The sequence below is a fragment of the Labeo rohita genome, chromosome 3 (genome assembly GCF_022985175.1).
Source record: "Labeo rohita strain BAU-BD-2019 chromosome 3, IGBB_LRoh.1.0, whole genome shotgun sequence".
Taxonomy (NCBI): Eukaryota; Metazoa; Chordata; class Actinopteri; order Cypriniformes; family Cyprinidae; genus Labeo; species Labeo rohita.
The window spans coordinates 37,864,118-37,878,412 of NC_066871.1; the positions used below are offsets into that span (position 1 = coordinate 37,864,118).

General features: G+C 37.2%; 1 protein-coding gene across 3 annotated transcripts in view; it reads left to right on the forward strand.

Moving 5' to 3' along the window:
* The window catches only part of cep112 (centrosomal protein 112), a 186,593-nt gene that overhangs the window by 150,422 nt on the left and 21,876 nt on the right, over nucleotides 1-14,295 (forward strand). For all 3 annotated transcript variants that reach the window (XM_051106590.1, XM_051106591.1, XM_051106592.1), the window contains exons 25-26: nucleotides 6,612-6,713; nucleotides 12,062-12,126. In XM_051106590.1, the coding sequence (XP_050962547.1) occupies nucleotides 6,612-6,713; nucleotides 12,062-12,126 (167 nt within the window). The remainder of the gene's footprint in view (nucleotides 1-6,611; nucleotides 6,714-12,061; nucleotides 12,127-14,295) is intronic.

Genomic DNA, 14,295 nt, shown 5'->3' on the forward strand with positions numbered 1-14,295 from the left:
TTGAGTCTTAATCTACCCAATCTCCCTTCTTCACTGGTAAGGGTGAAGCCGAACTTTTGATGTAAGCATGGGATTTTGGTGATTTTTTTTTTTAAGCACTCCCAAAGCTTTCGATTTTTTACTTGCTTTATTAAACTTGCATTATGTAATTTCTGTATGACCAGATCATTTCCAAAAAATAATTATTGTTTTTCAATAAGGTTCGTGAAGACTTCCTCCATTTGCCATTGGTCAAACAAATGGACAGTTCCTTACCAAACTCATTCAGTTGGTTGAGTCGGTATTAATATGTCGGATGCTTAAACAAACAATTTGCATGGGATGGAATCTTGCGTTTAAAAAACAGAGCAGAACAGTTTTAAAACTGTTTTAAATATGTAAAGCTTATGATGTCAGTAAAAAAGGAACCCCCTAAAGACAATACTACCATATGGAGTAACGTGCACTTTTCAAGACTCAATCAATTCCAGATGAATCCTGTCCATTTTTTCTTGTTGATTTCCTTTTGTCTTAAAAATATGACAAATTAAACCAAACAAAATTATTGGTTGCTATTTCTTGTTGACTTTAATATTGTATTGTATAGACCTTATGTAGCCCTGCTCCTTTTCAGCGCTGCACTCATTGTCTTCTCTCTTCCGTTAGTATTTCCACAGTGTTAAAGTAAGGTCATGTGCATTTGAATGATTACTTTCATTATCTCAACAATAAGTAAATCCACTTCACCGGCGAATTACTCTTCAGCAGTGATGCTATAGAGCTACCGTGAAAACGGAAGTTCACAGACAAAGTTCTAAAGACGTCTGTGCACTTGTTTCTCTGACAGGTCTATAAAGAAATTCAATTCATGCATTTAATACCAGTATAGTTAGTATTGTTTCTTTGCCAATAACAGGGTCATTAGAACTGGCTATGTATTTCCACAGAAAAGATCCCTGAACCTTAGATCTGTTCCTCTCCACTGCCAGCGCACCGTAGAGTAAGTGCCGTCATTTTCCATTAGCTTCCCATTACCGCACCGGTGCTACTGTGGAGTCCCACTCCACTGGAGTGGCACTTCATAAATCATACTTCTGCCTCATAACTTCATAAAGAGCCTCTTCCAACCTCTAATTTCTGTTCACATCACTCCCAGCCTCTTGAAAACACTCCTTTTCAGTTTGCGTGCAATTCAGAGAGCTTCATACTCAACTAGTGCTCTTGACTCCAGAACCGCCAATTTTAAGATGCAAAACTTTGTGAGTGGTGCAGGTTTTTGATGTACCCTTGTGCATCTGACAATGTTTTTGTCACTTTACCATGTTTTTTTTTTTTTTTTTTAAACGCTTGTGCACTCTTTCCCTCCCTTCCACCCCCTCATTAGCATACATCAAGCTCCTGACGACATGACAAACTTTATTTGAACATTCAAAGTGCTGAGGTCTTGCTGCTTTCAGCTGGCAGCTGTCAAAAACCCCAGCTAGTGACACATCCTGCATCGCGCAAAGTCAAATGCAGGCACAATCTAAAGACTATATATAGATGAAATAGTGTCATTTTAAGTGAGAATGGTGCGGAAAGGAGACTACTGCTGTCTTCAAAATAGAGATTGGTTTATTAAACAGCAAAGAATACTTTTTAAAAAGGAAAGGAAGATGAAATGGTTCACTAGTCATGTTGTTCAGTTGTGAAATCTGCAAGCTTTTATGTGCAGTTCATTAGTTGATGGAAGGAAATCAAAAAATAAAGCACAAAGCCTTACCCTCAAAGTGGCCCAGTGTTTTCAACTGTGATTGTAAGGACCTGTCAGAATTTTACTGAAAAAGAAAACCTGTATAAATGAGTGGTTATGTTCGGGAAATATACCGAGTGCCTTTCATGCCACAGTCAAGGATGTTTAAAGGGATAGTTTGCTCTAAAATAATCAGAATGTATTTTATATTCTGATCACATTTTAGTTTGGGGACCAGTTCTCACTGTTAACTATAAACTATGACTTTTGCCTCAATAAACACCTAATTTGCTGCTTAATAATAGTTAGCAAGGTAGTTGTTAAGTTTAGATATGGGGTAGGATAAAGGGATCTATAAAAATGGTCATCCAGAATAAGACATTAATATATGCTTAAGTACTAATAAACAGCTAATATGCTAGTAGCTGTGCTCTGTATGCTATTAGGATGACAAAAAGTTTAAAAGTTAATGTTTTTGGTCTGCCTTAGTGGTCTAATAACAGTGCTTGTCACTGCCAAAATGACTGAGGCGGCCAACTGAATCAAAGAATGCGAATATGAATTCTAGCATGATGCTTCATTTTAACAATGAAAGAGCACAAGATAAAATACAAGCAGCTAAACATTTCATCATTAAATGTTTATTAAATTAATGTCTGACGTGACTTATGTGAGAAATGTTAAAAGACTGGCAGGAATATCTAAATTACTTGAATACTCTAGTCAAATTTTGCTATTTTAAATTGAAAATATATCATTTATGTGATTGTGTAATTTGTAAATAAATGTGACTGAAATTATTTATATCACAAGAGTTATTTGAAATTGAGGTCTGAAAGCAACATAGCTTGGTAAGTGAGGATTTGAGTACATGGCATATGTTATTTTAAACATGTGTTCTGTGTGTGTTCTGGGACCTGCGGCATTTATGCCCTTTGCGTTACAGCCTTCCAGCACTTTCTGACTTACAAATTAAGCACTGAAAATAGTGTTTAGGTGAATATTTTCATGCCACTCCAAACAATTTTCATTTTTGAGTAACACTAATCTAATGGACATTCACGTTTTTAGTGTTATTACTATTATTTTAAGGTGACGTCTACATATTTAGTGGTGTTCACTAAGATAAGCATTGTGGCATCACTATTGCTCATACTTAGGATTGATCTGAACAAACCCCCTTTTGCTCTGCTAATTGAGCTACAGAATCCCCAGGAGCTATTAATGTCACAATCACAACTTTGCTGTTTGAGAAGCCTTCCAAAGAGGGTATTTTTATAGCGATACAACGGGTGTTTTAAAATTAAGAGGTTACCTTCTTGAAGGGTTACTCCACCCCAAATTGAAAATTTTGTCATTAATCACTTTGTCATTGATCCCCATGTCGTTCCAAACCCCTAAAAGCTTTGTTAGTCTTCGGAACATAAATTAAGATATTTTTATGCATTCTGACAGCTTTCTGTCTCTCCCATAGACAGTAATGTAATTAACATGATCAACGTCCAGAAACGTAGCAAGGAGATCGGTAAAATAATCCATGTGACATCAAGGGTTCTACCATAATTCCACGAAGCTACGAGAATACTTTTTGTATTATAAAAATAATGGCTTTATTTAACAATTTGTCTCCTCCGAATCACCGTAGCACTATTTTGGAGCATATACCCTGTCCGCAAGCAGTGTATGCTGTTTTGTGTCAGCTGCACCACATGGATAAGTTTTCTACGTTTATTTACGCTTAGATTTGAACGAAAACAATGTATCTGTGTGTTGCGGCTGACACAGAACAGCATACGCCATTTGCGTTCAGGGGATATTCTCCAAAATGGTGCTACGGCAGGGCTCCAGACAAAAAAAATTGAGTAAGGAGTCATTGGCTCCTATAAGAAACAGTCTTTTATCCAGTCGTTTTTTCTTCATTAGTAAAATGCATAGGAGAATTATTACAATTAGATATGTTGAATTTTATCTTTAGCTTCTTGCATTCTTTTGCATCATGTAACAGGTTAAGTAAAAATATTAATATGCAATAGTAGCAAAATGCTCCTATTTGTAATTATTTTTCTAGCTGACTGATGCACTTATGGATGCTGAATGGTCATTCTGAGGTAAATCTACCGTTGCTGTCTATGGGAGGGTCAGAGAGCTGTCAGAATGCATCAAAAATATCTTAATTTGTTTTCCGAAGACGAACAAAGCCTTTACAGTTTTGGAACGAAATGGATGTAAGAGATTAATGACAAAAATTTAATTTTGGGGTGGAGTAACCCTTTAAAGAAAGATGTAGAAACAGGTTACAGGGATCATGATAAGAATAATGAAACACTCAGAAACAAAGTTTAGTAATAACTGCATCGGGGTTGTGAGTACTGCATGTGCAAACATCACTCACCTTTTTCTCTAAAAATCTAGTTAGGCTCCTCATAAGGCTACCATTGTAAATGAGGACCAAACCTCTTCTACTCACTGACACTGCCAAAGGTGAGTGTTCAGCTGTTGAGGTGTCCTCCACAGTCTCATGCATTAACACCAGTACTAGTCAACCCACTGCCTGGCCCCTTTACCAGTCCATTTAGCCATGCTGTTAGCACTCAGATGCTAAGAGCCACTTTTCCCTGGCACATTTTTGCTGCATCTCGTGCTGAATATGTTGCGCAATTAAAGTTGTACTTAACGGGCTGTTAGCCAGACACAGCAATGCACGATCGCTCCTATTCTTAAAAAGTTGTCTAGCTCTATATGGAAACCACTCCCCCGTTTCCTTTCCCTCACAGATGCCTTTACCTCCCACTCTCTGAGGAAAACATTCATGGCATGTCGACTTCAATTACACGTGGGCCTCCCGATACAGTACGCAGGGCTGTGTCTGCTGTAGTGTGTACTAGTTGTATTGCATGGAATGTGTATGATGAAGAGGGTAAATATACACATAAAGTCTTTGGGATTGGAGGCCGGTGTAGAACGGTACAGCATGCTGTTATGAGTCCAGCATTTACCGCTAGATGTCAAGAACCCTTGGACCAAATACGGTCAGCTTACAGACAACAGATGTTGTCTCGATATCCAGTGCTATAATTCTTGTGGGGATAAAATCACTCAGACTGAAGTTACAATGGATCTGGTTTTTAGTTACCAACTGGAAAAACCCATTATAACCTATATTTTCAGCTACTTCAGTTTATCAGTAATAAGTAAATTGATTGACACATTATCTTAATAAAATTGGAGTATGTCAAATGAAAAGGAGGGCAGTAAGTGGGGGACAGTTGCCTAAATGGCAAAGGCCTAGTCTACAGCTCACTGTGAGACGAAAAAAGAACAGAGAGCTGTGCTCAGATAATGTATACTCTTCCTCTTTGAAGTGGATTCCAATCCTTTCATTGTACCCCGGAAGATTAATTACAGAAAGCCAGAACAATCAGTTAAATCCACAACAGGAAAATTATTTTAGGAAAGGCAATCATCTTTCTTGTTGCGCCTCTGTTCTCTGAAACAAGGCGAATATTAAGATGTTTTTAGCATAAGATGGTGGACAGAGACTGCCAAAGACCTCAGTGTCTGTCTGACACAGCCGGCAAGGGAGTCGGACTAGACCCACCAAGACCCAGATCCAAACCTTAAATCAGACCAATACCAGACCTCTTTGGACCAAAACTAAAAATCATCTAACATTCTCACATTCACTTGATATAAGATTGTAAATCAGGGTGGTGAACACACAAGAAATGCACATTCAAAAACCAGCAAAATTAGCTGAAAATTACAATACAAAACTACAGGGACCTTAATGTGCACGTTGTATTTTTTAAAAAACGAGGCTGCATCATAATGATTGCAATAAGTCTAAGGTCTTAACTGTACAGGTTTCTGTTTATTTTTCACTCAGTAATGTTATGCTTTAATTTTTTCTCAATGCCAAAGTTTCAAATTTAAGCAAAACAAGATTTTCTCCTTTTTTCTTTTTTGACTTTTAGATTTAATCAGAAATTAGGCATGGCAACTGTGAATAGTTAGATTACGCTACCCATTTATCCACACTGTTGCCATATTTTTCTTATGCTCAGATGATATTTGATATTTGTGTGACAGGTTTCAGTAACACTTAAAATTAGGGAACTCTATTCACTAGTTGTTTTTTAACATGCATATTAGTAGCATTTGGCTGTTTTTTAGTACCTAAAACACATAGTAATGCCTTATGCTACATGAGCATATTCCTGATCCCTTAACTCTACCCAATACCTAAACATAACTACTACAACAGCTATTTCAGTAACAATCAATAAGCTGCAAGCTTGAGGTTTATTGAGGGAAAACTCATAGTTAATAGTGAATTTGTGTTCCCTAATCTAAAGTGTTACCTGCAGAATGCAAGACACTGAAAATAACCAGACATGGCACAACAGCCAACTAGCACACAGATTTGTACTTCACATGTAAAGATAGTGTATACAGTCATTTGTGTAATTGTGTGTACCACACCAAAAGACCTGTATCAGTTTGGTTCATAATGTTCAACTACATCATTAAGCATGTCCATGTACCAATTAAAATGTAGACAATGACTCGTCTGGCCTCAGAGAAATGCATAGTTTTCTCTTTTCTTCGAAAGGGTTGTCTCAGAACCCCTGTAGACGTGACCCCAGTGCAGCACGTCTTGTCCATTCCTCAGTTTGTTGACAAAAAGTGTCTCTCTTCTTCAGTGTGTGAAAGAAGAGGGGAGACCTGACCAAACTTGCCAAAGTTGTATGTTCAAGTGTGTAGTTGTACTTGCTAGACAGACAGCTTTAGTTAGCAGTACTCTTGCTGCAGCTTTAGTTTACCGAGGACTGACCACAGTGTTTGAATGTCTGTTAGAGGCGGGACATTTTTTAAACTCTTCCCCTCTCTCCTCATGTAGATCACACATGTCCGTCAGGAGTGTGAGTCGAAGATCAAAGGCCTGATTCCCGCAGAGCTGCAGCAGGAGCTGGAGGACACCATCACCTCGCTTAAGTCACAGGTGATCAAACAAATACACACACCACAAGAGCTCCCACTGGACACACAAACAAATATAAGTTAGTGTTTAAATTTATTTTTGTAAGGCAGGTCAGAAAAACCACCAACACAGGCACATCTGGACATTGCGTAATTTCATATACATGGACTCGACCCCAACAGACTCATAAACACACCTGGAGCATGTGTATATATATATATATATATATATATATGGAACAGATAGTTCGGTTCTTGATGCTGATTGGTCAGTGTTAGTGGTTTATCCATGTTACGACTTCACCAAGCTATTGCTTGTATCACTGCACAGCGCTTATAGTTTATTGTTATTTTGTTTACATACTAGCAACTATGGGGTGAGTGAAAACAAACACATCGAGTGTGGCATCAGAATTCAAAAAGGTGTTTATTTTTGTTAAAGAAAACTAACAGAAATGTTTAAAAAAGTGAATAGGTGTGAAATAAGTGTGAAAAGAAAGATACAGTCTCTAACTGAAAGGGGAACTCGCTGAATGGATGCTAGCAGCTTTGATTGGCGACTCTGCTTCCTGCAAACAGTCCAGGGAAATGACTCGGCAGCCAGGGAATTCCATAAGTACGTCAGTCATTATCATAAAATAAACACAGACAGTTTGATTTGTATGTGAAGTATTTTAACTGATACCCATATGTAATCTTATATCTCTAAATCAGTCTTTTAGTCTATGCTGTTTTCTGTTGATGCGTAACCAAAACTTTACTAAACATAATTTGTGGCATGCACGCCAACCAGTTATTGGTAAATATATACACTTTTGTCAGCGGCAGTAGCCTTGTGGGCAATGCACCGACATATAGTGTCATTGTGCTACGGGAGTCCCAAGTTTGAATCCCCGCTTGAGGACCTTTCCTGATCCCGCCCCCATCTCTCTCTCCCACTTCACCTCTTGTCATCTCTATACTGTCCTATAATAATAAAGGCAAAAACGCCAATAATAAATATAAATCTATATATGCACTTCTTACTCAAAATATAATAAACTATCATTTTTATTGCAATTTTAATTAACCTTTTATGCATGTTTAAATAAATCTGTCATAAAAACTATTTTTTATTACAGCAACTATTTAAATGTTTATATAACAAAAAAATATTATATTTTCTTTTTGGTTTCAGTGTTCAGCTTTTCATTTTGGTGTTTCAGTACAAATTCATTACGGTGCATCATTAAACAGTATCCCACTTCATACCTGACCACTTTCCAATTAAATGAATAAAATATATCTCTGTTTATCTGAAATGATGTGCAGGGTTCAATCAGCTCTCTGTCACTTGTTCAGTCACATGACTTCGCTTGTCCTGTCAAGTCTATTTTTTTATTGTTTCTTATTGGAAGTGAAGTGTATAGTTCACAGAGAATGTTTTTTGTTGTTGTTTTGTTTCTTTTTTTATCCGCAAAGGACAAAACAGTACAGTTAACTGGTACAATGAAAGAAGAACCCTGTGATGGACTGCCTGTCTGCGCAGGGTGTTTTCCTCCCTTTGGCCCAAAACGCTGAGATAGGCTCCAGCCTCCAGCATTCCTGCAACCATACTCAGGACAAGCAGCTTAGAGAATGAATGAAAGTAAAGAAACAGGACCATAAAGACACCTCATGTCACTGCAAGTCCCTTCTTTGTCTCCCACTGGCAAAACACAACATCACATTCAGCGCTTCTTCAAACAGCTTATCCCAGCCTGGCTACAATTAACTAACTCTGGCCACATAACCCTCTCTTTTCTTAACATAAAGAGTATCCGCTTGTCCAGATCATGGAACTTCTGATCTTCGTTCCTCAGTAGCGGAATCGACTCCCAACAGTTATGAGAACAACTAACACCCCAACCACATCCAAACAAAGCTTGAAGACTCAGCTACTCCAGGCTTATTGGAAATACATGACTCTGGCTACATTTCTGTAAAGCTGCAAAAATGTACCCGTACATACAGTACATTTCAATGCACTTTCCAGATGAAATGAACACTAGAGGCAGTAAAACCACCAACTTTTTTTCCTTTTCACACAAGTGATGATGATTACAGGGACGCTTATTGATTAATAAAGACTTATTTTCACGTGGTTCCTTGCACAATACTATTTTATGAGCTCACTTTTACCATAGTGCATGATTTGTAAACTGATACATTTTGACATTTGCATCACATAACCAGCTCCATATGTATGGCTTTTCTTATGTAATAAACTTGCTCTATAGCTGACCTTGCATAGTGCTGCACTTGCGATGTGGAGCACTGGGGTACAAGTCATGTAAAACAGTCACAAAAAAGCTTAAAGGAGAAGTCCACTTCAAGAACAAAAATTTACAGGTAATGTACTCACTCACTTGTCATCCAAGATGTTCATGTCTTTCTTTCTTCAATCGTAAAGAAATAATTCGGTGCCCCGAGTTTGAACTTCCAAAATGCAGTTTAAATGTAGCTTCAAATGATCCCAGCCGAGGAAGAAGGGTCTTATCTAGTGAAACAATCGGTTATTTTCATAAAAATAGTACAATTTATATACTTTTTAATGTCAAATGCTCGTCATGTCTTACTCTGCCTGAGCTGTTTGTTTCCGGTTTATGACAGTTAGGGTATGTCGAAAAAAATCAACTTCAAAATTGTCCTATATCACTGTTTTACCTTTTTTGTTAAGGGTGTTTGATCTTCTTTGCATGTTCACTTTGCAAAGACTGGGTCGGTACTTCTGCAGCGACGTAGAATGATTTTGAAATGATTTTAAAAATTATTTTAAAGTTGAGGGAGAAAATACGATTGGATTTTTTCAACATACCCTAACTGTCTTGAGCCAGAATCCACAGAGTTCAGGCAGACCAAGATGAGACGAGCATTTGAGATTAAAAAGTATTTATGTGTTTTTTTTTTAATGAAAATAACCGATCGTTTTCCTAGATAAGTCCCTTCTTCCTCGGCTGGGATCGTTTACAACCGCATTTGGGATTGTTTAAAGCCGCATTTAAACTGCACTTTGGAAGTTCAAAATCGGGGCACCATATCAGTCCATTATATGGAGAAAAATCCTGAAATGTTTTCCTCAAAAAACATAATTTCTTTACGACTGAAGAAAGAAAGACATGAACGTCTTGGATGACAAGAGGGTGAGAACATTATCTGTAAATTTTTGTTCTGGAAGTGGACTTCTCCTTTAAAGCCCAGTAGAAGCATGCTAAAATTGCATGATTGCTTCAGCAAATGCATGTTTATCTCTTGTTTACTTCTGTTAGCACTATCGAATAGATTTCTAAATGATTTTAAATGTGATAAAGCATTGACACTTTAGCAAACTGCCATGGTACCATGTATTAACCAACATAATGAAATACTGGCATGGTCATGTTTAACTGTTTTGGAGAAAATTGAACATGCTATTTAGTGACAGTCAAAAAAGATTTAATTCTCGAAACAGCTGTGAAACTTGATAATCACAGGCATATTATACTGGTCTGCAAAGGATATTGCTTAAAGTGCTTATTGTGGGTGTCACCTGAAAAAAAGTGTAGCGAATGTACCTGGAACAACCTATTTCAAGTTTTGCAGAAATGTAGCCGAAGTCACGTAACTCCGGTGAGCTTGGGTTGCAAAAAAACAGTGAAACATTTTTTTCTCTGAGATCTTTTTGAATTTGCCATTGCAATAAGCTTCCTCTTTGAAATTAATGTCTAGTCTGAGTGTTCTGTAGGTTATGAGCACTAATAAATCAAAATTACAGACCCAGCACAACTGTTCTACTGTAAATGACAAAGCATTTGATTGTTTCTTTATCATTTATTTTATAGCCTCCATACCACTCTTAAAAGTCCAAAGTTGTTGATGTATGGAATGTACTTTGCACTAAAGCTCAAACACAGCAAGCTTGGTTTTTTAGCCCCTCATATGAAGTCTTGTGGCTATGTGCATGTGATCAGTCCACTTGACTTCGGTACCCCCACATTTGGTGTCTTGTATGCCATCGCAGCTTCCTGTCCCTCAGCTAATAATGCCAAGCAGTCAGACCTCACGACTTTGAACTCAAGTGGCTCTTGTTTATTAGATTTCTTGGGAAGGGGAGGGGGTAACAAGTGCTGGAAGTTCCTCCATAGACATGGATCTAATTTGGCCACAGGGCTTTGAAGTGTCTGGTCCAGTTCATCTCCTTATGTGCAATTACACCCGCCAACCACATTAATACAGGCTTCAAGGGCTCCGGCCATGGTCTTATTAGTTACAGTCAGCCTTGTTTTACACGAGTCTGTGGCAAGAGCATTTTTTAAACATTTCAAATCTAAACAATAGCCCCTTTTTGTCAGGCATGGACCGGGGCCCCTCAAACAACATTTCGAGATCACAGTTCAAAGACCCGGCGCACGCCTCTGAATAGCTCTGACTAGATTCTTTCGGAATCGCAGCCACAGCTCTGTGATCTGATATGTTTATGCGTTGTAATTGGTGACCAGCGTGGCCTCCTCTGTCCTTGAATATTTCGAGCATTGCACATAGCAGTGCATTATTTTAACAAAACCAGTGGCCGTTTAGGAATCTAACCATAGTCATTCTTTTCAGAGTCAGAGGCATGCATTTGCAAGGATGGTAACATTAGATTTGCTCTGAGGTTTGCTCTGTGTATCTTGGTTTCCAGGAAAATCGTCGCAGAACAATGTACATTCTTTTCAGGCTCATACAAAATTAAAAAAGCCAGAATTAACCGAGTGTATTTCTTTACAAGAAAATATTTTCATAAAGAAATCACTTTTGCTTAGAGCAGAGCTATGCTTGCTGGAATGCCATACATTTTTGCTACACACTATTGTTACACAATAGCACTTGGTAGACATTAATGGGGTCGCATAAATCATATGTTCCCCTTATAGTAAATATATACGTGTGTTTTTGCATTAAAAACGCTCATAATTGTGACTGGGCAGATAAAGTTTCTGAACTCCTAGTGGGTGTCATTGATGTGTTAATGTATTCATCTGATTAAGGTCAAAAAGTTGTGAAAGTTCTGAATGAGCTGTTTTTGCTGCTTAGTTTTAGTAAGTGCTCTTTTATAGGCTGGGATGACGTTCTGAGTTCTGAAAGTTACAGTATGTTTTAATAGCACATTGAAGTCTTTTATGTCCAAAGATCAAGGACCATTTGATTTCTCATGACATGAGCCCTTTAAAAGCAGAGTACAATAATCAGGTCAGGAAGGATCCTATGGGCTGCTCTTCACCAGAGAACTATGAGTTTGGCCCATGATGCTCTGGGAATGCTTGCACGTGAGCAGGTAAAGTGGTTCCTAACATGATAATCGTACCACTGAACTTGAGCTGTGTTTGTCTGCAGGTCAGCTTCCTGCAGAAGAGAGCGTCCGTCTTACAGGAGCAGCTAGATGCGAGCCACATCAGGAGGTGAGGGCCTGGACATGCTTCCGCACACACACAATTAATACAAATTCATTCGGAGTGTCAGCTGTGCATTTTCTCTTTATATATAGTCACGCTTTGAAATGCACACAGCGTCCACTAACATGACAAGTGCACAAGACACCCCTCTGCTGTCTTTGTCCTAGTTTGGAGTATACGAACGCTATAATTACTGATACACAAAAGGACCAACCGCAGTTTGTTTTTACATGCCGTTTAGAGATAATACAAAATAAACCTGTAAAACTTGATGCCAAAAAGCTGCATAATAGTCCGATTGGAGCTTGTGATGTTCATAAGTGCTTTCCAGTTTATAAGATGGTCAGTGGACTGTGGATGTTTTGACTGAGACTGAGACCATCACCAGACCAGCTCAATAGTAAAGAGACCTTGTGAACTATAAACCCTCCCCCACCTGAGCCCTGACCGATGCAGGTGTTGATTGGCCCTTTTGATCAGAGTAGAATAAACAAACAGTGTCATGTGTCAGTTGTGACCGATGGTTGATGCTCATTTCCTCTTTCACTCTAATTGTTAATTGGTTACTGATTAAATATTGTCTGCTGGTACAACCTGAGAAAGAACAGCCATTCCACACCAGGCCATGTTCACACCTGGTATTAACATCCATTTTTTACTAAAAAACAGGTACAAACACAGTTCATGCTATGTATCTAAGTTTTTATCAGCAGTAAAATATCACAGTTTAAAAAAAATGAAATTGGCCCTCAAATCTGAGAGACTGAGAGACTGCTTGAAATTATTCCCACTTTCTTGTTTTGCAAGAGAGACTCGTGAGGCAATTGAAATTGGCCAATTTACTGCTTACACATTTTACAATTAATTTCATTTTACTAAAATATAATTAGGAAAAATGTTAGTAAGCATAATTTATTAGATGTCAAAGTTCAAAGGTCTCCTTTCCAAAAGATAAATAGTTAAAACAAAATAAGATCAGCAATATCTGAAAATAACAGTTCCTTCAAATCAGACATTTTCTTTATTGTCCTCATTCCTAAAGTTGCATAAAATTGCATACCATTATAACATTTGAATAAATTGTGTATAGCCCATATAAAATTATTTTAACATGTCAAGTGCCGTGCTTGTGATTTTTATTTGTCACTGGGAACTCAGTGTGTCTTTAGTTGACTGACACTATATTATTAACAAGCTGCAGATATTCAAGATGCTATATTTTCCTTATCCCTTGAAACAAAACTATATTTTATATTATTAAATTATTTTTAGTCATTTTCTTTTACAACTGTCGTGTTTTTTATTTGTTACGTATACTATAGATTAAGCAATATTGTGCAGTTGTATTTGTCTTTTTTTGGAAAATATTTTTTTAATGAGAGAAACCACTTCATATTTATATTGAATGTGGTTTCATAGTTTTTATCTTCAGAACAAAATGTATAAAATATTTTAATTTGCAACATTATGAAATAGAAGAAATGCCAAAATCAGGAAAATAATATTTGACAAAATAAGAATAAATATTGCTTTAAAGGTACATTTTACCACAAGTAAACTTTTGTCTTTATTCTTTTAACAGTTTTAAGCCCTCGTGAGAAATTACAGTGTTTATTCGACTGTAATATGCAAGTTCATAGGAAAAATGCTCTGAATTTAGATTTAGATTTTTAGGTCACTGTGTATGAATGGTTTTAATGTACCTTTGAACTTTTTTAAAAAACAAGCTTTAATGGGAGCAACACACAGAAATTAAAGCCCCTTTTCTCGAAATAAGTGTTTCCAAACTAGCTTTTTGAATCAACAGAGAATTTATGCATTAGTTGAAAGTTGAAAAAATTGAAGTTGAAGAAAAAAAAAAGTTTAAAAAAAATGTGTTGTGAAATTTTAATGATACGCATCATTTCCATCGGCTATATCAGTAAATATTTTGATACGCTTTTCCATGCACACCAAAAAAATTTTTAGATGGGAACTTGGCTATTATGAGAGCAAGTGGTTTTTTTAAGCACTATTGCAACACGGTGAAGACATTGTGCATTATGTAGTGTAACTGAGGATTTTATTATGTATTTTGTTTTTATGACTAGTAGTTTTTTATTCGGGTCATTCTACAGAAGTGTCCACTTTTGGTATGGCAAGATGTCTTAAAATGTATTTCTTTTTCTAACATTT